The sequence below is a fragment of the Tenrec ecaudatus genome, chromosome 1 (genome assembly GCF_050624435.1).
Source record: "Tenrec ecaudatus isolate mTenEca1 chromosome 1, mTenEca1.hap1, whole genome shotgun sequence".
NCBI lineage: Eukaryota > Metazoa > Chordata > Mammalia > Afrosoricida > Tenrecidae > Tenrec > Tenrec ecaudatus.
The window spans coordinates 38971626-38997041 of record NC_134530.1 but is presented as its reverse complement, the minus strand read 5'-3'; the positions used below and the strand labels follow the sequence as shown (position 1 = coordinate 38997041).

Sequence of the window (25416 nt, the reverse complement as noted above, 5' to 3'; positions counted from 1 at the left end):
TATGGCCCTTTAAGCCAGGCATAGTCTTGTAGCCCTCACAGAGTGAGTGGGAGGGACTGTGAAAGTTAGGTTCTTGTGGCCTCCAGGTGCATTGGACTTGCTGATAAAACCAATAGGCACGTGGCACCATGCTGAGGGTGGGGCTGTGGAAATAAGGTCCACGAGCTCCTCCACAAAACGACTGATCAGTTTTGGCATCCAGCAAGGCTTAAGAGGGCCAGCTCAGAGTGGGACCTCACAGCCATCAGTCAAGAAAGAAGAGCTGGGAGTGGACAGAGTCCACTGGTTGGGAGTCTCTGAGCTGAGAACCTCCTGGACCTGAGAGAGAGCGAGAGAGCTGTCACAGTCGGTGATGGCAAGAGGAAGTAGCCAACGAACGTGGGAGCATCCGGAGTCAGAGAAATGGTGACAGCAAAATCAGGAAGCTCACTTGAAATGGGGCCGGGGGTCTTCTCAGTCCATGAGCGAGGCATCACCCATGGGCATGCAGATGCGGGCATCAGAGAGCTGAGTGCCCCACAGCCTGAGACTCCAGGTGGAGTTAGGTGCCTAGGAGGACTTACTGGCCCAGCTGAAAGAACTTCCTAATGCTTGTTTCAGCCAAGTGGAGGCCCAACTTATGAAATGCAAGAGAGGAAGCCTGTCCTGATGAGGTCAAGTGGAGCCTTCCTCTGGGGGCCCAGAGGGGCTCTACATGGCCAAGAGGAGGTGAGAGAGCTGCCTGGCATTGAAGGAGGGAGACTTTGCCTGCATGCTTCCTGATCTTGAACCTGAGCTGTAACATGGTGCTTCCCTGATAAACTCCAGCATTCTGGGTATGGTCTGAGAGTTCTGGTGGCCCCTGACATGAAGTACTGCACCCCGAAGGGAAGGAGACAGTGCAGTGGGAGCGGAGGCATAGCTAAGGATGGCGCATGCCTGGGTCCCCCTGAAGGAGGGTGGGCTATAAGTAGCTTCCACCGGCCAATGAGCTATCCATAGCCGGCTGTGAGAGATCACACAGTAATGGAACTGATTGTCACCGCGGCTATTTGCCTTAGCGACGTCTTGGTGTGGGAGGCACGGCTGGTGACAAACGTGGCAGACAGGTTGGAGAGGGGAAGGTCTGTTTGAGGAATAGCCTTGGGGTGTTGGGTTTGATGCTTCTCCACCCTCATGGAGACACGGCGGCCGACACCAGGCCGTTGGCACAAAGTGTTTTCTCTCCACTCTCTGGCTCACCTGGACATTTGAGCTCTGCATCTTGCTCTTCACCAGCTCTACAAATATCCGTCTCTTTAACACAGAAAGAAGAAGGACAGAATTTAGCTGCTACTCCTCTTTGCCTACGGCATCAAAGGGAAACAAACAAAGGATGTGCTTCACCTTTCAGGTGCTTCTCCTTTGGATTGTGGGGCCTGGTGAGGGACAGGGAGTGAGAGCGTGGGGGTATGGTGTCTTCAGGGGGGTGGTTTGGGGGGTGATGGTACAGTCAGTGCAAGACACAAAAGAACAATAATAATATATAATTGATCAAGGACTCACAAGGGTAGGAGGGTGGGGGGAAATAAACGAGGAACTATACCATGAGCTCAAGTAGAAGGAAATTATTTTGGAGATGTTGATGGCTACCTATGTACAAGTGTGCTTACTACTATTGAATGATGGATGGTTATAAGATTTGTAAGACCCCCTCCCCCCCAAATGAATAATTAAAATATCCTGCTGAGTTTCTTGGAATCTCTGGGGATGGGGTGGTGGCCAACTGTGGTTCAGTAAGAAATGACACACTGTCCTTGAAGGGCAAATCCGCTTTAGCTGGGAGCACAATCTCAAAGAACAGGTGGAAGAGGCTGAGAGCCTCTGGTGGATTTCTACCTAAGGACCCCAGCACCCTAGGTCTCAGTGAGTGCAGGGATGTCCAATGAGAAGGTCCCATCACCCTACCTCTGAAGCATGTGCTGTCCCTGGGGGTTGATTTCCAGAGGCAGACCCTGGTTTCCTCTGGGCCCTGACTCTCAGAGACTCACCCTGAAGAAAGAGTGTCCCCCGGGTATGAGGGACACCACAGTGGACAAGAGACCTGGGGCCTCTTTCCTAGCCTGATACCCTCCATTGGGTGAGTGGGCAGAGGCACTGGAAAGAGGAAGTTTTCAGAGAGCCTTGGGTTTCTGCTGGGGTCACCAACCTGATGCCTACCTGGGCTAGGGAACTTAAAGAGGTGATGGAGTGATAGAGGGTGGCAAGCCAAAGAAAGGGTCCTTTCTAAGGGGGCTGGAAGGAGCCCTGGTGGTGTTGTGGTTATGGGTTGGGCTGAGATCCTCATGGTCGGCAGATAGAAACCACCAGCAACTCCCAAGGAGAAAGACTGGGTTTTCTACTCCCGTCAATAGTTAACAGTCTTGGAAACCCACAGGGGGCGCTGTGAGTCAGCACTGAATCAATGGCGGTGAGCTTGGTTTAAGGGGGCTGGTGGAGGACCTTGTGGAAATGCAAGCCTAGTATCACCAGATTGTCTACATCTCCAAAAGAAGCTCAGAATCTAGAGTGCTCCATGAAAATGCCCTATTTTGGAAGAAAGAAAGTGAAATACGCCATGGCCTGCCATTTTTGTGATATCTGCATCAGAGCCTGCCCTTGACATTGAATTAGTTCTCAGTAAATATATATGTGGTGGGTTTTCAGATAAGATACAGGATACCCCATTGGATGCAAATGTGACAATTAGACAGTTAAGTTGGCAGAAGTATGTCCCATATAGTATTTGGGAATACTTTTACAAAAAAAGTATCCATTGTTTATCTGAATTTGAAATGTAATGGAATGTCATGTTTCTCTCCCCATCCTCCCACCCTAAATCTGAAGTCCTATAGGTTTGAGTAACCAAAACTCACAAGGAATGAGTAAGGTTGTCTTTTGGAGCAGGGACATAGGTGCTGGTAAGTTTCTTTCATTCTCAAAAAAGGGTGCTGATTTTATCCCCAGCACAACTGTCCTGGAAAGACAGTTTATGGGCCCACATTTAACTGATAACTTTAACTGTCCTGGAAGGTTTATGGGCCCACATTTAACTGATAACTTGTCCTCCAGGCATTTTCCATGGAGGAGGCCTTAAGTCTGAAGCCACTTAATACTCATATTTGCCACAATCTGAGCTGAGAGGAATTAAGCTGAGATGCTAGTCACCATGGGATTCCCTAGACCTTATAAAACAGTATTTTTTGTTGGTTTTCCATTTCACCCATGATCCAAGCAAAATCCCATGTGGAATCAGACCTGTCAATAGACAAACAGGATTGTGTGTGTGTGTGTGTGTGTGTGTGTGTGTGTGTGTGTGTGTGAATAACCTCATCCCTCTGTGGAGCCCGAGGGCTTCAGGAAACCCTGGTTTAAATGCTGTTTCCACATATATTCCTGGTTGAAGTCTGCTTAGTGGACACCCAACCACTGAAGTACAGAGCTTGTTCCCTGCAGAGATGCTTCCACTGAACTTCTTTATTGAATTCACTGGGATGTGATGACATCAGTCTGTCTCATGGGCTACTGATCAGAGATGATCCAGCCACCGCATCTGTCTTGCTTCTGTACTAAGGATATGCTTACAGATGTTATGTATTATGTCATGCAATGCTCTGTCTAGGGCAGTGGTTCTCAACCTTCCTAATACTGCGACCCTTTAATACAGTTTCTCATGTTGTGGTGACCCCCCCCCACCATAACATTTTCGTTGCTACCTCATAACTGTAATTTTGCTACTGTTATGAATCATAATGTAAATATCTGATATGCAGGATATATTTTCATTGTTACAAATTGAACATAATTAAAGCATAGTGATGAATCACAAAAACAATATGTATATATTGTGAAATGTTTATTTCTAATTACAATAAATGAAATTTTGTCTTGAAGCATGGTGTAGCATGGGTATCAGTCTTAATATAACAACAGTAAACTACATTGCTACATTTTGCAACAATATGTGTAAAAAGTCAATGTCTAGGTTCCTAAGACCATTGGAAATATATGTTTTCCAATGGTCTTAGGTGACCCCTGTGAAAGGGGGGTTCGACCCCCAAAGGGGTAACGACCCACAGGTTGAGAAGCGCTGGTCTAGGGGGAGAGCCAGGAGTCTTCTAAGAAATTTCTGAGCATCATGTCCAATGGTCTCCTGGATACTGCAACTATGGGCCAGGTTGAATTGTCCAGGAAGCTGCCAGGAAGCTTCTCACTGGCTGCCAGGAAGCTCAGAGTCAATGCAGGGCTCCCTCTTGGTGGGTGTGGAGGCCATGACAGTTGGCACTTGCACCCCCACCCCTGGCATCAGTTTACACCCACCCTTTCCCCGTCTTTCACCCACTTCTTTCACTCCGAGGGCAGGAAGCCCCTTTCCTGGCGCTCCTCCACCCTCCCTTCTCCCCTTCTTTTTTTCTCTGTTTTTATCTCTAAGTCCCCGAGCATCTCATACCTGGGATGGTTCCTCTGCCAGTCAAACCTGCCTGCCTTGTCATGCCTCAAAATACTGGGCTGGGTGTCTGTTTGTCTCTGGGTCCATTTGTTTAAGTTGCAGGGGAGGGAGGAGGCAGGGGAGGGAGAGGGACTGTGTATGTGCGTTGGCCTGTACATTCTGTAAGCTCTTACCTTTTGGGTATTCTGGGTCTATTTGGGGGCTAGCTGTCAGACTGAGAAACGCTTCCATACCTGCCTCTCTTTCTCTTTGAACGAACAGTTGCAAGATGTCGATTCTTTTGCATTTCTCTGTTGGTGGTCCTCTAAATGCTCCTGAGTGGAAATATCAGGTGGGCAAGAAAGTGTTTAAGGTACTCTGGCCTGTGGCAGCCTGTGAGACAAGTCTGGGCTTTCTAAGATAGGTTGACATTCACAGGAATTGGGGTGGGGGATGGGGTGGGTGGAGGGGAGGCCAGGTGGGTTTCGCTTCAGCCATCATCTGCCCCTACTGTGCTACGCCACTGGGTTTTATTTCTTTATCCTTACGTGGGCCCCAGGGTACCACCCCCAAGCCTCATTCCATTCTCATCCTACACAGCGTCTACCAGTTTATCAGCTTCAGCCCCAAACAGGCAGATGGCGCCAAGAGAACCCGGCCCTTGAGCCTATTTGGGAGCCAGTGAGCCTTGGGGAATTGAGAGTTAAGGAGCGTAAAATGTTGATAAAACACTCTTGGTGGTCCTACTTGCTAGGTCCTCTGCTAAGGGTTTATCTTCAAGATGAAGGGTCTGAGGTAACTAAGCAAAGGGACCCTTAGGGGTCCCTGGCCCCAGCCAGAATCACGAGGACAAAGCTCCTGGCCAGGTTTGATGGGCAGGAGCCCGGAAAGCGGCCTGAGCTGCTTCCTCAGCTCGCAGCAGTCCACGCACGTCCGCCTCTCTCACACTTCAAACCCGGAGACAGGGCTAAGGACAGGCGTCTGTGCCTCTGAAATAGCAATGTCTGTGTATTTAAAGATCGATCGAAAACCCCAGCCTTGACCCATTCACAAAACTGTCTTGGCTGAAATTACCAAGGGCACATGAGGGAGGGGGGAAAGGGGAGGGAGAAAAAAAAAAAAAGAGGACCTGATGCAAGGGGCTTAAGTGGAGAGCAAATGCCTTGAGAATGATTGGGGCAGGGAATGTATGGATGTGCTTTATACAACTGATGTATGTATATGTATGGATGGTGATAAGAGTTGTATGAGTCCCTAATAAATGTAAAAAAAGAAAAGAGGAGAAAAAAATGATTAGGGCAAAGACTGTACAGATGTGCTTTATGCAATTGATGTATGTATATGTTTGAACTGTGATAAGAATTGTATGAGCCCCTAATAAATTGTTAAAATTAAAAACAAAAACAAAAACAAAACTGTCTTGGCTGAAGTCCTTGTATTCACCAAGCAGAAAAGTGGGTTCACAGAACCCCTGCGGGCTTGAGGAGACTAAGGGAAATGTTCTCAGGGTTTGCTGAAGCATCAGCTGACGTCTCTGGAAGAAATACAGGTGGACCCTGCCCCCTCCCAGCCCCTGCACCCAAAGGTTGCCACTGAGCAACTAGCTGTGTGTGTGCTTTGGGGAGTGTGTGCATCATGTCATTGAACCTCCCCGCCCTCCCAGGAAGTAGGTCCTGTGATCATTTTGTTGTTGAGAAACCTGAAACCTGGAGATAAGGCCACTAATGGAAGGTCTCCCAGGGACAGCGGGAGGTGGAAACTCAATTTTGTTTGACTCCCGAGTAGGCCTCTTCATGCGGAGACAGACTGCTGCCTAATTTGGTGATGCAGAAAGTGCATAGACTGATCCCACTGCCACGGGGGGCAGCGGGAGGGCCCGGAACACTCCAGAGTCAGGAGGCCGACGGCCACGAGGGTCTCTGGGAAAGCCCAGCAGAGGGTTACGGCCGCATTTTCACAGCCAAAGGCGTTATTCATAGGGAAGCATGGCTCAATGCCGGTAAGTTCTGCTCAGCAATGAGATGATGTGATGCCCAGATATTGAAACCACCTCAGCTTCAGGGGTGGTGTGGGGTGGTTCTGGGGCTCAATCATGATTTAGTGAAACACCAAGGTGAGTAACTGCACTTCCATCACCCCATCTTTATGGGGGTGCACAGTTCTAACATTTTATACAAAGGCTTTAAAACCTCCAGTTTAAAAGTGAAGTATACTCCCAGGAAGGAACCGATAACAATAAAAACCTATAGATGTTCCCTTTAGAATTGTGCAAAACTTTAAAATCAGTCTGTCCATCCATCCATCCACCCACCCATCCATCATCCATACACCCATCCATCCACCCACCAACCCACCCACCTATCCTACCTATATCTAGATTCCTGGCAAAAGAATTTCTCTGATAGTATAGTAAGACCAAAATTGACCCACGGACTGAGGCCCCAAGAGGAATGGTGAGTGGAGTATGAGGGGGTACCTTACAGGAGAGATGAAGGCAGGACACAGGCTGGAGAGTCAGGAGATCTTGGTGGGCTCCCATCCCTATGGCTGGGTATCCTGGTAACACTATCACCTCCCCCACCCCAGCTTTCTCATCTCTCCAGTGGGCTAGCCCTCTGCAGCCTCTCTCAGGGTGCTGTGAGAGGAGGGGTGTGGAGAGAGGCGCAGGTGCCTGCCTTGGAGGAGCCAGCAGTCAGCCACACCATCGGGGTTGATGGGATGGTTTTTGGGGATCTTACCTATTCTTCCCCCACTTGTTAATCCTGCAGGCCTGAAAGTTCCCAACTCCAGCTTCTGTATCCCTGGCACACCCTCCCCTCAATGAGTTTCACGTGGCCACTTCAGCTCCTTCTCCCACGGAGAGGTGCCTAGTGCCATGCCGGCTGGCATGGCCCCTGAATTGTGTAAGAGCGAGGCAGCCCATGCATAATGCATCTGTAGCCTGATTATGTAAATCCTCAGGCTTCTTATGTCTTCAGCCAGCACATGACAATGGGCTTTGGGGGGCCCTCTGCTGTCCCATTCTGTGGTTTGGTAGGTCTGCTTTAGGGGCTAGCCTGCCAAGTGGGATGGGGGTGGGGATGGAGTAGGAGTGGAGTGCGTGGGACAGAGTCCCCATCAAAGGGGAAGTCAGGTCTCTGTTATTATTGTCCAGCTTGCCTGGCAAGAAAGGAGACCGTTCCTGCCTGAGGCAGCCCCAGAATGCATGCAGAGGGAGGCCTGTGATGTTTAATTCAGGACCTGAGTGCAGGGCCCTGCTTTCATTCCTGGGGCTGGAACTGGGGAGCCAGTCTGCTGAATGGAAGGCAGGATTCTGCATGATGCTCCCATAACCAGAGTCTTTGGCTGGGGGTGGGGTGGGGATGAGGGAACATCCCTCTATGCGGGCTTGGCCTCCTTAGAACTCATGTGAGGGCAACACACTCACACACGTGCACACATACATGCAATCATACACCCTTACCCACACTCAGACACACATGCATTCAAGTGTATGCATTCCCATGCACATGTTCTCACACAGTCATACACATGCACAGAGGACAGCCGTGCTCATACAGACACACAACCACATGTCAGAAAAACGAACAATTACAAGGAGGACAATTGAGGCTAACCCAGCACAGAGCATAGGAACTCAGGCCAAAGAGAGCTGGGCTCAGGGGACCGTCTACTGCACTCAGCTGCTGCGTGGGGGCTCGAGTCCACCCAGGTGCCTCAGAAGACAGGCCTAGTGATCTTGTTCTGACTCGCCAGCCATGGGAACCACCCTCTGGGGCATAGTTCCACCGAGGCACACGTGGGGCTGCCGCTGAGTTGGTATCGATTCTGGTGCTATTGGTACTTGTGCGAATTTGGGTCAATCACTTAGTTCTCTGGGGCTCAGTTTCCGCGTCTGTAAAATGGGGATCGCTGTACCCATGCAGCAGGGCTAGTATGGGCATCAATAAACTGGGCACGGCTGGAGCCCTGTGTCTGCCTGTAGACAGTTGTGAGAAATGGGGGTTAATTTGCCTGCATGCATGGTCCCAGCTATGAGATTTGCTTTACTTTGGGCAGGAGTTAAAGAAAAGGAATGATTTGCTTCCACTTAGAAGTGAAGCCAATATCATTTACCAGCTCTACCCGACTACCCCTTTGGAGGGCAAACTCTAACTCCTTTGAAGCACAACGCCGACATTGTTACTGTGGGCAGTCTTCTGCTCCAGGCTGGCATGAAAGCCTTTATGTGGTTAACAGATCCAGGGAGCCTCTGGCAGAACACTTACCCAGTTAAATTAACCTAAAGTCAGCTCTTCGCCTGTCTGTTCCCCACAAAAAGGGCACTCATCCATCCACCCACCCACCTGTCCATTTACCTACCATCCACTCAACAACCATGTATTGGTATCTACTATGTACCAGGCACTCAGAATAGTGAACTAAATCCCTCCTCTCAGGAGGGTCACTTATCTAAGCAGCCCTGGCACAGGGCATGACAATAATTATTCACTTAATAGTGTGGTGCAGTGAATTACTTAGTATGGCTATCTGTATTATAAACCCCACTAAATGGGTGGTGCTATGCAAATAAGGTGTTTATGCCCATCAAGCAGATTGGACAGTTTGCTAATAATGGAAATAAAGTGTAGCACCCTTCTGGGAATGGGACCATGCAAATAAGGTGTATGGAACTCTAAGGAGGGATGGGCCAGTTTTACCACCCTGCTGGGCTTCAAAGAATGTCCATCCCAGAGCACAGGGGGATGAAAGTAGATGAAAGTCGAGCAGGTCCTTGGACCTGAGGTGCCTGGGCTAAGAACCTCCTAGACCCAGGAAATGCAGAGCTGTAACATGGAAGGCAGCAAGAGAGCGTCAGAGCCGCGTCAGGAACATGGCCGGAGCGGAGGCAGCAGGACCAGGAGAGGCTGGCAGAAGGCGGGCCTGTGGGCCTTGCAGCCGACAGCACGAGAAAGCTGCTGTAGGTGGCAACATGGCCATGTAGACCCGGCCAGGCATAACTCCTCCAGGCTGGAGGCCTGCCGGCAGAGTGGCGGCACCCTGACTTAAAAAGCTCTGTGATACTTGCCTGGGCAGGACAGAGACCAGGCTGAGGACCAGAGAGAGGCCTGTCAGCTGAAAAGATGTTCTCTTGAGTCATTTCTAATCCTGACCTGTAAGGTCCTACTCCCCACCCCCCAGCCCCCCAATCAACCCCAGAATCCTGAGTGTGGTCTGTGAGTGGCCTTTGCCGTGAGTGATCGAACCCAGAAGAGAGACAGGAAGTTCTGGGGGAGGGCCAGATGGTATCCACATCTGCTGGAAAGGGGAAATGTGTCTGGCCTTCCCTCCAGAGGATCCGCCTGGGGCTGTCAAGGCTGATAATGATCCTTCGCCCACCTCGTGAAGTTAGAAGTGGGATACTGTTTTTATAGATGCGGATGCAATACCCTAACTCTCAGAGAGGTTAAGAAACCTGCACATGGTCACACAGCAAGGGGTAGAGCCAGAGTCTAAATCGAACACTACAGCCGCTCTGCCACCCTCCATACGCCAGCAAATGCCTTCCGCCCTCCTGGGCCCCTCCTTGGGCCACGCTGGGCTGTTTCCAAACCGGGCCTCTCACCTTCTGCTGCCGGATCACTCTGTTGGTTCTCTTCTCCTGACACAGCTGCTGCTCCGTGCGCTCCAGGGCCTCCTTCAGCAGGGCCTTCTCTTCAGCCTCTTTGTAGATCTCGTCCTCCAGCTTGGCCACCTGCGACTGGTACATCTGAATGGACACTTTGCTCTGCCTGGGCAGACGGGAGGGACTCAGGCTCTTCCCCTCCTAGACCTGGGGGGGCGGGGCTCTCAACCTACTTTCATATGCATCTCGCTCATTGGTTCCATTAGGAACACATCTGGCGGTCAGAGGGTGGGATACCTAGCCAAGGGGTGGACTGTTTAGCATGAGGGTGGCAACAGGTATGAAAACCGTCTCCACTAACTTCCTGGAGCGGGAGCCACAGGTAGGGCTGAACGTAGGATTGGATTAGCAAAAGCTCTTCCACTCACTGCCATCCAGTTGATGCCAACTCATAGTGACCCTGCAGGACAGGGTAGAACTGCTCCTGTGAGTTTCCGAGTCTTTACGGGAGGGGAAAGCCCTGTCTTTCACCCGCGGAAATGGTTGGTGGTTTTGAACTGCTGGCCTTGAGGACCACAGCCCAACTTGTAACCTCGACGCCACCAGGGTTCCAGGAGCAAAAGCACACACCTGGTAAAACCGAAGTCGTGGCTCACAGGAGACTGAGCTTGGGCATGAAGAGAGTGGAGAGAAGAGAGAATGGGTATTTCAAGGACCGCTTTCTCACAGAGAGATTCGCCTCGACCAGGTCCAAGCCATCCTCCCTCCCCAGTATCTTAAGAATGGCACCCTGGGCCTTCTGTCCTCTGTCACAGTCCTTGGTTTCTGCTGCTTCCCTGAGGGTCAGCTAGGAGAAGGGCGACTGGGCGGTACCTGAGCTGTTCAATGTCTTTCTCGTAGCCTCTCAAAAGCTCCTCTTTCCTCTCCAGCCGGTTCTTGAGTTGGGTGATCTTATCAAACACAACGTCCAGGTCCCTCTGTCGGAGCTGGTTGACTCGCTCCCTCTCTTTGGGGGACAGGTACTTCATGGACACCTGGCCTGGCATATCCTTGATGTTCATCAGACTCATGAGTGTTTTACTCATATCCAAGTACTGCAAGGCAAGCAAAGGATCCCTGGTGGCGTAGTGGGTTTCACATTGGGCTGCTAACCCCAAGGTCAGCAGTTTGAAACCACCAGCTGCTCCGTAGGAGAAAGATGAGGCTTTCTAACCCTGTGAAGAGTTCCAGTCTTGGAAACTCCCAGGGCAGTTCTCCCCTGTCCTATAGGGTCACTTTGAGTCAGAATCCACACTCGGTGGCAGTGAGTTGCTGTTGAGTTTTTCTGGTTTGCAAGGCAAGAGCTCAGGTCAAAGACATTGCCCATGACTGCTGGTGGCCGCGCTAAATAAATGAATGCCTAATTCTAGCTCATGCAGCTTCTACGGTTGTAGAGAACAAACACATGCTTTGGAAATGAGTGCCATTGAAGCCTCTAATTCCCTGGCCCCGTCCCCTCCCCAAGCCATTTACACTGGTACCTTTTTGTGAACTGAGAGTGTGGGGAAATGACAATGGATATAAACATTTATTCTAACTACCTAGACTTTCAAGGGATTCCGTTAGGTGATTCCTGGCCCACGCTGGGGTAGTCAATGGGCCGTGTGGAGTCATTATTACAACTAAACAGGTGCATAAGCTCCAGTGAGCCAACCCCCTGGTGAACGCTGACTGCAGGGGCTCTGGGCGCTGGGCAGGAGAGGCAGGGTGTATTTACATACCAGCTTCTCGCTGAGATCCAAAGCCTCCACTGCGTCCGTTTTCCCTGCCTTCTCAATGGCCGGGATGGGCCCCAAGTTGGAAGGGCTGTTTTGAGACTGAAAAAAGCAAAAAGCAAGAAAACATTCTCTCTTGGATGCCATCATGGCCTCTGACAGCCAGATGTTACAACCAGCTGTGGCTAGGGAGCAAGGGAACCTAAAGGAGTTGACCTTCATTTTCCATCCCTGACGACTCAGTCCGAATCAAATGCCTTTGTCACCTGCTTTCTGAGATCGGGCCCGCCAGAGTCCAGCTCTGATTGGAATGCTCCACACCTGGTCTCATTCGCTGAGCCTAACCCCCTCTCTACTGGACCAGTGGCGCTCAACACAGGCCCATTTTAACCCCTGCCCCCAGAGAGAGTTGTGGCTTTCACAACCGTGTTTGTGTAGGGGTGGTGGCGGCTGCTATTGGCATGTCCCAGGGGTACCGCCAGGCACACTGCAGGACATAGGGCAGTCCCCACAAATAAGAATCGTTATTGAGTATTATTGAATTAATTCTGAAACTCCTCCTTTTTTTAAATTGCCAACCTTGGAGGAGGGGGTGTTACTAACGAGCCAGGAGGTTTCATGCTCTGTGGGTCAGTGGTGGGAACAAGGTCCTCACCAAGAGGAAGGTACAAAGTGCTGAGTCCCAGCCTCCTAAATGGGACACTCGCAGCCCTGGAAAAAGCATGTTTGTCTTGATCAAGGAAACCAACACATTTCCTAGGGCCCCAGGATGGAGGGAAGGCCACTACAGACAGGGTGGCTCTGATACTTCTTTTAAAAGCCGCCGTATGGTTTACGTCTAGTCGTGGTTGGTGCAGACCTGAGCTGTTAATCACCATGTGTTACACAAACACCCATCCACCTGAGAACTGAATCACTTCTCAAAATCCCGGCACATAAAAAGCCACACAGCCCCCAGAAGACAGCAGGTTTGCTTGAGTAAGGATACATCAATGGTAATATTGAAGAACAGCCACCACCATTGAGTACATGTTTCCCATGAGCTGGCCACTAGGCTAGGTACGTTACACAGATGCCTCTAGTTTCTCCATCCTCTTTTGGCAGCCTGGGAGTGGTGGCCCAGAAAGGTTGAGAGACTTGCCCGAGGCCACTCTCAGCTGGCAGAACTGGAATCTGGACACAGGCCTCCTTGACTCTAGAACCCATGTCCTCTGACTCATGGCTCCTTCCTGAGACCAGTTAGGCCTTCCTGGTTTTCAGTTTACCGCAAAAAAGCAAATGCCAGGCAAATCCATGGCCTCTGTTCTAAGTCACCCTGCTGGGTATCCTGGCCATGGCTCCCTGTTCAGCCTTCTATAAAGTAGGCATCTCTCTATTCAAATTCTGGACAGTGGGTTTGGCCAGGGAAAAGGGAGGTCTTGGCCCTGAACCCCCAGTAGCACAGCCATGTCAGGGCACACCCCAGGCACCAACCCTCATGCCCACCCTTGGCACACGGGGCCACTGCAGAGGCAGCTGCAGCACCCGGACTTTCTCCAGGCTTGCTTACCCCTCGGTTCTCTATCCTTGAGAGAGTTGGAAAATCACTTCTGGAATCCAATAATACTTTCTGGACATTCTTTTCCATTCTGAAGGTCTTTAATTCTAGATAGGGGTCATCTAGTCGGTCCTTATGATCTACAGGAGAAACAAGGCAGACTCAAAAAGAAGGCCCAGTGGGAAGTTATTTTATGCAATAATCATAGCTGTGGATTTTCAGAACGAGGCAAGACTCTGATTCCCGGCTCTCACTGTGGGAACAGGACTTCCCTGGCTGGGACCGTCCAGAAATAAGTCACCAGGGCTTTCTTCTGCGGGCGTCTGAGTGTGTTCAAGTGCTTCACTGTTTGCAGCACTCAGGGATGCCTCTCTGCTAAAGAGCCCATCCTAAAATGTTCCCCAGTGTTCACTTGTGAACGGTGTAGGTTCTCGGTAAAGTGTCCACGGGGCAAAGGCGGGCAAGTACGGATCATGCAGTGAACTGTTTGGAAGCAAGGGCAGCACTTGACTGTGAGATCAGATCCTGCCCACCTTTTGGTTGTCAGATTGTCCCTTCTGTGATGGGATGGTGGGGATACAAGAAGGGACTCCTGGCAAATTGGTCTGTCCCCTGAGTGAACCCCCAGGGTCAGGTGTCCACTGCTCTTGGCACGAATCAAAACCTAATCCACTGCCACCCACTCAATTCCAACTCAGAGCGACAGGGTAGAACTGCCCCTCTGAGTTTCCGAGACTTTACATATTTAAAGGAGTAGACAGTCTCATCTTTCTCCCATCGAGTGGCTGGTGGATTCAAACCACTGACCTTATGGTTAGCAGCAAAGAGAGAGGAAAAGAAAAAGCCAAACCCAAATCCATTGCTGTTCAGCGCGCAGCATTCTCTCTCGGACTGGGTGGAACTTCCCCATAGGGGTTCCAAGGCCTGACCTTTATGAAAGCTAGTGGGTTTGAACCATCAACCCTTTGGTTCACAGCTCAGTGCTTTAAACCCCGCACCACCAGGGACACTTACTCAACAAGCAGGCCTTCTCAAGTTCTTTAATTCGCGCTCGAAGTTCAGATAGGGCCCTTTTCTGACGCTGGATGACTTCCTCATGCCGAGACCCCTTGCATTTGGCTCCCAGATCACTGAAGGCTTGCTCCTGTGGCCAGAATGGTGCAGACAACAGGTTTATTAGGGAACGATCTGGTGGAATAGTGGTTATGCACTGGGCTGCTAACCACAAGGTCAGCAGTTCTAAACCACCAACCGCTCCTCAGGAGGGAGATGGGGCTGTCTACCCCTGTAAAGAGTGACAGTCTCAGAAGTTCAGAGGGGGCAGTTATCTCCCTGTCCTCCAGGTCATTGGAAGTAGGCATTGAGTGGATGGCAGGGAATTTTATTCGGAGGAGGGGCATGATCTACACACAGCAGACGCCAGGATCTTAGCACCATGCGAAGGTTTTGCAGAAAAGGACTTAAATTTTCATCTCAAATATAGTGCTGTCTCAGGAAGACTGACAATTTCTGACCTACTGACCTTCCCTGTAAACAAAAGATCCCTGTTTGCTCATTGATTTTTGTTCTCCTGAACTTCTTCTCAGCCCGAGTTTCCCTGGATGTCATCTTGGTCTCATCTCCAAACAATCAAATCGATTTCTATGCATGACTCTTGCTTCTCACGGGGTAGAAGGATGATTGCCTAGTACTTTCTAGGGACATCTGATAGCCTGGCTCTTGGCTGGTCTAAACCCCCAATGCCATCGAGTTGATGCCAACTCATGAAGCCCCTCTAAGGTTTCCGAGGATGCCGCTCTTCATGGGAGCAGGCAGCCTCCCCTGTCTCATGAGAAGTAGCTGGTGGGTTTGAACTGGCTACCTGTGGTTAGCCGTCTAATGCTTGTCTCACAGTGGCATGAGTGCTCCCTTCGGTGAGTGTAGAGAAAGGAAAACCACTGAGCACCCCAGGGCTCCAGAGCAGCCGTGCCAACAGAACTCTCTGCAGTGGGGTGGGGGGCTCCAACCAACGTGGCAGCAACCGTCACTCGCACCCCCGGAGCATCTGGTAGAGCACTGGCAGAGCACAGTGCGTTGTCACTATTCCAGATAGCAACGGTGGCTAGCGGCTACCGAACTGTGTGGCATGAGGCTAGACGTGCTTTTATGGAGGACACAGACAAGGTTATCTACACGCCTTAACGAGACTCACAAGGAAGGGAGTCTCCTGCCAGAAAAATTCACACACACAATTGCATGCAACTCCCGGAGGCCCAAGGACTCCCAGAAGGCCGTTTGAGGACCCCAAGATGAAAACTGCTTCTCTAGGCGACGTCATTCATTCATTTCACCAAGCTTTATTAAGCAGCCAAGAGAAAGAGGGGCTCCATCTCCTCTGGCTGCACTTAGTAGGACCTCCTTTGTAGGACCTCTGGATCCTGGTTCCAACCTGTTTCGAGGCTGCAAGGTTGTTCTGCCTCCCAGGGAGGTCCTAGACTGGCCTGGCTCATCTCACCCCAAGGTGCCTGTTTGCTCTCGGAGTGAATGATCTGAAGTATGTGTGTGTGTTGTTTGCCAATGTGTGTGGGCAGGTGGTACTGAGCCCTGGGAAGTGTGGGGACAGCCACAGCAGGGAGGCTGGGTGACAGCCTCAAACTCTGAGGAGCTGAACGTGACCCTTACGCAGGGCTGCTCTGGGATTTATTTACTTAGAGGATAGAGATTCTTTCTCATACAACTTTTAAGCCCTCTGACCCACCCCTGGCTTACAGAGCAGGAAGTGGCCTGAAAGTGGAAAACTGTTCTGAGAAGCAACAAATCCTTCCTCCGGCCCCTTTCATCTTGCAGCCTTCCTCCCTCAGCCTCCACAACCACGCCCCTGCAGCCCTCCTCCCTCCCTCCCCCATCATAAAAACTCAAAACCATGGCCTCCCAGTTCAACAATCCAATTCAACCCACGTGACAGTGCAGAGTTCCAGGCAGGTGGGCGTGGGCATGGCTCCTGTGGGAACTCCTTTCTCTGTGCCCAACCCAAAGCAAAACCAAACCAGCGGCAGCCTTGGCGTCCCTTCTGCGCGGTGCCCAGCCCGTGTGTGCAGAGAGAGCGGTGCTCCATCGGGAGCTCAGGGCGGGGCTTTTCAGAAGCAGCTCACCGCCAGGCCTTTCTCCCCAGGTTCCTCGGGGAGGGCCTGACCAGCCAACCTGTGGTTCAGTGGAGAACTGCCTAGCCATTTGCACCGTGGGCCGCAGGCCTCCTGGGTCTCGCATCCAAGAGACACTAGTGGCAGTTGAGAGTGACGGAGTACAGGCCAAGTCTCACTCGGAGAGTTTCAGATTCCAAAAGAGTGACCCAGGCTCCCTGCCCCATGGGGCTTCGGGTAATGAGTGTCACCCCCACCCCCACCCCCCCCCCCCCCCCCCCGCTGCTGCTTTCCTGGTTGCCCTGGGAACGAGGAGACACTTCTATCACAGGACCCTGGACAATGACTGCTGACAGAGACTGGACCCCAGAGCCTTCGAGCTGCGGGCTCTCTGCAGTCCTGCAGGGAAGAGGCACCTCTGAGAAAGCAAGAAGGCAAACAGACACCTTTGAGCCTGTTTCCAACAGCAAGTCCCGAGCCGAGCCTGTGACTGAAATGCTGGGCACTCCCAGTTCAGAGAGCGCTTCTATGCACAGCCGAACCCCGGTTCTCGGCCTCATTCGTGCTCGACATCATCGGATTTCAACGCGAAAGGTCGAGGACATTTTGCATCGGAGCTCGAACAAAACCTTGAAATCCGACTGACTGTACGTGAGTTTGTAAACCAAAGCATTTGTGCGTCGGTCACTGGGTGTTAGTTCGCGTTGTTAGTACATGTTGTTTAAACCTTTTGTGGCTGCATTCCAAGCGGTTTGCTATAATTTTGTTAGTTTTTGTGGCTTCTTGTACTGCTTTTAGATAAAAAAGTTTTTTTTTAAAAGAATCATCATGGTAAGGAACTGGTTAATTGTGTTATCGATATAGTTGATGATAATTTAGTAAATCCTTTTAGAGAACACTTAAGGAAACACCAATAGCAGACCATATTAGACAGATTTTTTTTTATTTTTATAGAAAGTCAGCTAGGTCCTAGTGAAAAAAGGCAAAGAAGGGAAAAAAACTTGATTTTATGGAAGGGGATTCCCCTTCCAAACAATGACTCTCTCCACATCTGTGTCCACAGATCTAGATCCTCATCCATCTCAAGGTATGGGTTATATTGTAGTTATTAAAGACTTTTTAAATTACATTTTATTAGGGGCTCATACAACTCTTATCACAATCCATACATATACATACATCAATTGTATAAAGCACATCTGTACATTCTTTGCCCTAATCATTTTCAAAGCATTTGCTCTCCACTTAAGCCTTTGCATCAGGGCCTCTTTTTTTTTTTTTAAAGATTTTTTTAAATGTCGTGTTTCTTATTTAAATTATACTATTTAACTCTGAACTTATTTACTTTGAGATTTCTGCGTAATGTATTGTATAAAAAGGCAAGCTTAGGGCAAAACCTTGGTGGTCGAGAACAGATTAGTCCATTTTCAATTATTTATTATGGGAAAAATTGATTTGGAACTCGACTGCATTGCATGTCGAGGTCTGGGGTGCTACTGTATTCAGCCAGGGGAAAGAGGCATCTCTGGGCTCGAAGAACTGCCGTGCCCACAATGAAGAGGATCAGAGCCACAGGCATGGGGAAAGGGCGCTGACGACAGGCCTTCCCACTCAAAGGCAGGCTGTTTCCTGTTTGATGCGTCTGATTTGTCATGGGCTTCCAGGCAGGCACCCAGGGGAAACTCCCCAGGAGGCAGCCGCAGCCCTTTGGGAAGATGGTCGGACTCTATTGAGCACAATTTGGGGTGTCCTTTGGCCCCAGCCATTCACATCTCTAGGCGTCTGTTGGCTATGTGAACAAGGATTGTAACCGTAGCATCATGGAAAAGTAGAGCCCACCTAAATGCCCAGCAAGAGGGGACTGACTGAGTTGGACACACTGATCCTGGGAAGCCATGTCAAAGAATGAAGTTGATCTTTGTATACTGACTTCACAAGAGGACTATTAAATAGCGTTAAGGGTCGGGGAGGTAGCAGAATATACATGATACCATTATTATTTATTTTTTTGCAAAAGCCTATTAAAGAAATATCTATGGACATTTAATTTCTTTGTGTGTTTATGTGTATATAAATAAGATGATTTCTAATGAGCCCACAAAGTGGAGGACTGTCATTACAGCCACTTTCTGGACAAGGGCACTCCTGCACAGTAACTTCTCTGAGGTCCCAGAGTTTTAAGTGGAAGAGCTGGGATTTGAAGGCAGGTAGGCTGGAGCCAAGCCTGATCCTCCAACCACTGGGCATTCCCGGTTGTACATGCACCTAGTGGTCTCCGCATGACAGGCCTGATGGGGCACACGTCACGCTGGTGACAGGTATGAGCTCTGGGGACTGACTGCTGGTGAACAGGTGGGGCTTTCGACTTTTCATCTTTCCCATAATTGAATGATACACTTTTGGAATGGAGAAATAAAAATGTTTCTAAGCAAAGAAAGAAGGCCGCCACAGAACTCGCTCCTGCCATGTGCCCACTCACCTCTGGGCTGTTGGAGACAATATCTGTTTGGATCGGTTCCATCTGCACCGAGATGTCGCACATCTGGACCTTATCCTGGGGCTTCTGGTTCTTCTCCAGGCTCAGCTGGAGTTTGTGCTTCTCTTGGGAAGTCCTAGGGCAGAGAGGAGGGGGCAGCGGGCAGCGGGGTGCCAACAGCACAAGCTTCCCAGGCACAGGTGCCCACTGGCAAAACCAGAAAGGGGAGCTCGCTTCCGTAAGGAGCTGCATTTCAATCTTGGAGTCTTCTGCACCAGATTTCTAGAGAATCTGATGTCAGGGGACTTAGAATATATCAAGGGGCACCAGTGGCTCAGTGGTCAAAGCAAGCCCTTGGCTACTGACTGAAAGGTTGGTGGTTCCAATCCATCCAGCTTCTTGGGAGAAAGACCTAGTAGTCGGCTCCCATAAAGATCACCGCCTAGAAAACCCTGCAGGGCAGTTCTATTCTGCCCCATGGGCTGGCTCCAGCCTGCCCCCAACAACCACAGTGAGGACTGGCCAGAGCTGTCAGCACCAGTCCTCGCTCCCCACCTGGGGTCTGCAGGACAGCCCCTTGGGGTGTTGGTGGGGCATTGGCTGTGGATCCACCATTTCTAACTCCTTATAGACGGGACTCTGCTAGCTCTTAGAGAAGCACAGAGTTTGGGAACGGGCAGTCCGGCTTTGTGCCCAGGCTGTCTGGATCTGCAGCCTGTTCTTTTAACCAAGCCGGGAAGCTGCCTTGCCCGCAGCCTGGAGGCCCGGGGAGTATCTACCGAAACGTCACACTTCCTCAGACATTCATTCCTCTGACAAAATCGACAAGAATGCAAAAGCATTTGGTCTGTCTTAGCAAGGACCTGTGGGACAGCAAGGGCGTCATTTCGTGCTTTGAAGTTGACTTCGGACACCGCTGGTTTGTTCATTTTGGTGACTAGATGGCTCATTTTCCGCAGATACCAGTTATGTTTCCTTCCTGTCCCAGTGCCAGGGCGTCTGTCTATCATTGGTGGAGCCAGCACAGACCCTGTCCTCCTGGGGGAGGCAGGCAGTGGAAGAGCCATTAACCACACTGCTGTGTGATGATTAGGTCAGGCGGGAGGACAGATCTGAGGGACCCCCCCACCCCCCTCCAGGCTGAGCAGGAGCCCATGGCCACGTGGGTGAGCACGGGCAAGGCAGCGCTTTCCTAAGGAAGTGGCATTGCCCTGGGACCTGCCCTCAGGAATCTTGGGCAGGAGTGTTTGAGAAAACACAGAACTGAGCAAAGTCTCATTTTCCTGGATGAAGCTGGGAAGCTGAAACGCGACGGGTTCACAGCTCTCTCACTTGCCTAACCTTTCCGTGTAAGGCCCTCGGGCCCCCACACACCTCAGTGCCTCCTGGAGAGTCTCCAGCTCCCGGTCCTTCCTTTCCACCAGGCTGGTCATCTGCCCCATCTGCTCCTTGAGCATGCTCAGCTCGCTGCTCTGCCGCTGGACCAGCAGCACGTGCCGCTCCAGCTCCATCTTCTGCTTCTCGCTGAGCTCCCCTGGCGTGACAAGAAAGCCCGTGAGGGGGTCTCCTCCTAGCACCACAGCAGATCTACGATGCCTGTGAGAACTACGAGGCGGGCCCACCCTCCAGAAATTCTCAGGGGCTTTAGTAACACCCGCCAGGAGTCCTGGGGGCCCAGAGGTTAGCCGGTAGGTCGCTAACTAAAAGTCAGCCGTTAGACACCACCAGCCAAGAATGACGGGCCTTTCCACTGATGTAAAGTTACAGTCCCTGACACTCATCAGGGCAGTTCCAGCTGGCCCTGTAGGGTTGCTTTGAGTCAGCATCGACCTAATGGCAATGAGTTTGGATTTTTGGGTTTAAGAACAGCCGGAGAAAGATGAGGTTTTCTACTCCTGTAAAGAGTGACAGCCTCAGAAACCCAATGGGTCGGTTCTACCCTGCCCTGGAGGGCCACCACGAGTCGTGTGGACTCAGTGGCAGTGAGTTTGGTTTGGTTTTGGTTTCAGTAACAGCCAGGTGATCTGCTTACACCTTCCAGGACTGCAGCAATGTTGCCACAACAATGGCCGCTCCTGGAGCTCGGACTCTTGGAGGGACTGTGCACTCTTGCCTCGCGTGCTAGAATTGTACACATCCCAGTCCGAGTCCCTCGGGGCCTCGGGAACCTGCTCTGTGTCTGCCAGGGGCAGCCCCCTCCAGCCGACGTGAGGGAAATGGCTTGCACATCACCAGCTCCCTCCCCTAACACGGGTCACCTGGGAGGCCTATGTCCTCCTCCTTTACTAACAGTACTTCCTGGTAGAGCAAAGTGCTGGTAGCTCATCACGGTAACCTGGCTGATAACACACCCTTTGCTGGCTTTCTTCCCTCTCCGTCTCCCGTCCTCACTCCCACACTGGTGTTTCCAGGACTCGCCTCTCAAAGAAACGACTCTGAGAGCCCGACTCTGGAGGAGTCCCCCAACAGACACCTGCATCACCCACCATCACAAGGCAGGGACTATTAACACTCCCACATGACAGACTAAGGAACTGGGGCTCAGAGAGGTCAAGGGACTGGCAGCTGAAGCATTGAGCCCAATGTCTCCCAAGTCTAGACGCAGGCCTCGCAGCCTCTGTGTTATGATGTTTCAGGGGGCAGAGGAAAAAAAAATCACTCTTGGACAGATTCAGCTATCAGTGCCTTGAGGGTATTAACAGGGATAGCCAAAGGGAGACAATAGCCCTGAAGGGTTTGGGGTACGCAGGGTTTGAGATGGGGACAAGAGAAAAGGGCCTTCCTCTCCCGCCCTCCATCTTCCTGACTTCAGTTATATGTCTTCATGCCTTTCTATGTCTTTGACTCAAAAGGCAAACTCACCGTCATGGAGTCAATTCTGACTCCTAGCGACTCTATTGTCCCTCTGGGTTTCTGAGGCTATAAATCTGTCTGGGAGTGGTGAGCCTGGTCTTTCTCTTGTGGAGCAGCTGATAGTTTTGAACCGCTGATCTCGTGGTGAGCAGCCGAATGCGTAATGCACGTCACCACCAGGGCTTCTTGAAGACCAGGGAGGGGAACGAGATGGTGGCAAGCAGAGGGGATGCAGAACTAAAACAGAAGAAGAGCCAGGTGGGGCAGTGAAGCCACCCTTGCCTGTGTCCATCCAGGAGGGAGAAGAACTCTGTGTTCTTTCTCCCCTGTTCTAGGCGGCCCTTGCTGGGAAGGGCATCAGTGCTGGGAAGTAGGTGTTGTCTAGGACGGGAAGGGACACCTGGCCCTTGGTCCCAAAGCTAGTGAGTGAGGTTTGGGCAGACGGGCCTGTCCAGGTGGCCCAGGGCTGCTCTCCAGGCCTTTGCTTTCAGTGGGAAATCCCCAGAGGGTAAAGAAGACTCTGCCCCCTGCTCCGCCCCCTGCAAAATAAAGCTTCCTCTCCATTCCTCTGGGCCTTCGGCTCAGGTGGATTGCTGGCCCCAATGACTAGACCTATTGCTGCACAGGACTGACTGCAGGTTGACTACGGTTTTGAGGCCCGGGGTTTCCGTCTCTGAATCCTTCTTTCTTTCTTCTCTTGAAGAAGTGGCTCAGAATGTCCAGACACACAGACAATGGCACAAACCTCTCAAATCTGACATTCGGCCATGGGCTTCGGTAAGGTCTTTCCTCAACCTCACGATGACCTCCTGCTGGGACAGGATCTCCTTCTGAGCCGTCAACAAATCTTCTCTGAAACACACGGGAACAGGCAAAGTCAGTTTCATTTCGCTCTGCGCTCTGGCGGCCCCCGGGGACCAGTCTCAGCCAGGGGACCAAGGTCAAGCTTGACCACCTCCCACAGCAATCGTCCTTTTTGGGTGTACTGTCGGTGTTGTGCGTGATTGGTGCATCCGGCTGCTAACTGAAAGAGGTACCACGGGAGAAAGGTCTGGAGATCCACTTCCAGCAAATGAGCAGTGGAAAACATTGCAGAGCACCTGTGGGGTCGCCCTGAGCTTGGGATTAGCTCAACATCAGCTGGTGGTTTCAATGTCCATCAAGATGGAACAGAGGATCCCAGCTGGGTCTGGCCCGAGGTTGAAATTCGACCTGCATGCGGGTGAGGCCCCACACTGCTTAGGCATCTGCTGGCGGGAATGGGTGTATTTTCGGGCTTTTGATCGTGTTAGCCCAAGGAGGAAGGAGCACTCTGAGGAGGAGGAAGAGGAGGAGGACCTCTTCCATGCGCTCACCAGTGACAGAGAGTCAGCATCGAGCTGGCGCCAACTCACGGTAGTGCCCTGTGTGTGCTGTGGGGGTCCCAGAAATAGATCACCAGGCCTCTCTTCTGAGGCACCGACCTTTCAGTTAGCAGTTGAGCGTGTCGACCCTTTGCACCACTCCAGGGACTCCATTCACCCACGGGCTTGTGAGCCTTCCTGGCGGAGAGAGGTGAGGCCAGAGGCAAAGACGGGTGTCCACGTAGCCTTCGTGAGGTGTGGGCGTTGGGGCCCAGGTAATCAAGTGGCCTACAGGGATAGTGAGATGGGGCACTTCACCTACCATCTCACCCCGCCCAGAGAGCAGGGTACTGTTGTCACGGTGAAGCGCAGGGTCGGTGACAGGGAGGATGGCCGCACCCCGTGGAGCAGTGGCCCATGGGAAGGGGGCCTTGCAGAGGGGCAGAGGGGGTGCCCGAGTGAGGACTGAACTGGGAGATCATGGGATGTGGCTCTGAGCAATCTCAGCTCCCAGGAAGACGTGTTATGTGTGTGCGTGTGTTGATGGAGAGGTAGCGCCTTGGGGCAGAAGGGAGTGAGGAGCCTCAGGTGGTAGTAATGTTCACCTTTGAGTGCACAGGCTCCTGAAATTCAGACTTGACTCTTCAGCTATGGACTCTTGAGGGCAACGTGTGGATTTATTATGAAATTAAGCAAAATGGTGGTGGGTAGTATCTCAAAAGAAAATATTAATGATAATTGAACGGGATTAAAATACATGCGTATATTTTATCATCTATCTATCTATTTGATCGGCTAGAACTCTTCCAACTTGAGGATGAAACCTTAGACATTCAAACATGTCTGTACCCAAGGAAGGAGACCTGAGTGAGACAGTGTGGGTGCTAATTCTTCTTCAAGGCACAGACGCTAGATCTTTAGAGGGAGTTTTCCACCATGGAACGAGCCGAAGGCAGTGTTTCAAAGCTGGGACTGGAGTGGAGATGGATAGCTTTGTCTTTCTGGGTAAGACCCCAGGGGTGCACGGAGCTGAATGTGAGGGTCAGCCTGCTGGTCTGTCTTCTCCAGGAAGCTTTGGGAGGATTTCCCCTGCGTCACATGATAGTCCTCTTGCTTATATGCTGCTTCACAGTGGTTTCTGGGACCCTGCCAGCCATGGGTTTTGTTTCTCTGAAAATGGTCAATTCCTTCAGACCCACGTCATAGACTTAATGACCCCCGAGAGCCTGTGGAGGGACCTTTGAAGACTATTTAGGCCAACTTCGTAGCTCGTGCTTTCCCAGGACCCTGTGCTACCAAGTGGTCTCCATTGTTCAAATATTCCACCCTGCCCAGAGGCACGGGCCAGCTCTATCAGCCCCTTAGGAACGGCAGCTATAGCAGTAGTAGGTAGCACCCGCCCCAGCCTTCTGCGGACCAAGCATTCATGTCTGACATTCCCATTTTGCAAATGAAGAAGCTAAGGCTAAGAGAGGTGACTGGGTTTGCCTAGGGTCATGCACCTGGAGCTGGAATTTGAATGCAGACCTGTCTGGTTCTTCCAGAATGTAGCTATCATCAGCTCACTCCTGACTGCCCAAAGGAATCCAGAAAGCCAAGCAGCCATGAGAAGACTCCAAGCCCTCCTCCCGCCCCCATCATTTGTTGCTGTTCTGAAGCGATGGCCAGCAAGAGGGGCCGTGGTGTGCTTGTTCTCTGAGGACGTTGGGGCGCTCCCATACTCCCCCGGGTACTCACATCAGGTGGTTGCACAGGTCCTCTTTGATGGTGCTCTCCGACGGAGGTGTCCTGGGAGGGTCTGGCTGCACGTCCTCCTTTTGAACTGTGCCAGAGGGACACACAAGTGTTAGTAGGCCCTCACACGTGGGTGCTACCCTTACCGCTGCTCACAGACACAGGACATCTCTCCCCACGCAGAGGCCTGCCCTACACCTGGCAGCCCCTCCCACGTGCTGCGCCACGGGCTAGGGCGAGGCCCGTAGGGGAGGTCATGTGAGCTTCCCAGCCGGGAGCATTACCTGTGTTTACACACTGGGAAACAGATGGAGGAGTCATGGGCCCTTTTGGGACCGCTCAGCTCAGCTAGTGAGAGGCGGAGCCAGGGTTCAGACCCACTGAGTCCTAACACCTGTCCTTCTTTCTCCTTTCCATCCAGGCAGGAGACGTGACAAAGGCCACTCTACCCGTGGTTCGTCCCTGTCCTCCTCCCTGCTCACTCATGGGCCGTTGTTCCTGATGTTGACCCTCAACACCCAGCCACCTGCTCACCCCCAAATTTGGTCAGCAAGCACAGAATGCTTGCG

At 51.5% G+C, this 25416-nt stretch overlaps 1 protein-coding gene across 1 annotated transcript in view; it reads right to left on the bottom strand.

Moving 5' to 3' along the window:
* Positions 1-222: 222 nt before the first annotated feature.
* The window catches only part of FHAD1 (forkhead associated phosphopeptide binding domain 1), a 145393-nt gene continuing 120199 nt past the window's right edge, over positions 223-25416 (bottom strand). The window contains exons 21-32 of the mRNA XM_075561659.1: positions 24851-24935; positions 22516-22622; positions 20292-20451; positions 18921-19053; positions 14337-14466; positions 13335-13462; positions 11792-11887; positions 10905-11125; positions 10032-10197; positions 4681-4761; positions 1222-1275; positions 223-318 (exon numbers count right to left, since the gene is read on the bottom strand). Coding sequence (XP_075417774.1) covers positions 223-318; positions 1222-1275; positions 4681-4761; positions 10032-10197; positions 10905-11125; positions 11792-11887; positions 13335-13462; positions 14337-14466; positions 18921-19053; positions 20292-20451; positions 22516-22622; positions 24851-24935 — 1457 coding nt within the window. The remainder of the gene's footprint in view (positions 319-1221; positions 1276-4680; positions 4762-10031; positions 10198-10904; positions 11126-11791; positions 11888-13334; positions 13463-14336; positions 14467-18920; positions 19054-20291; positions 20452-22515; positions 22623-24850; positions 24936-25416) is intronic.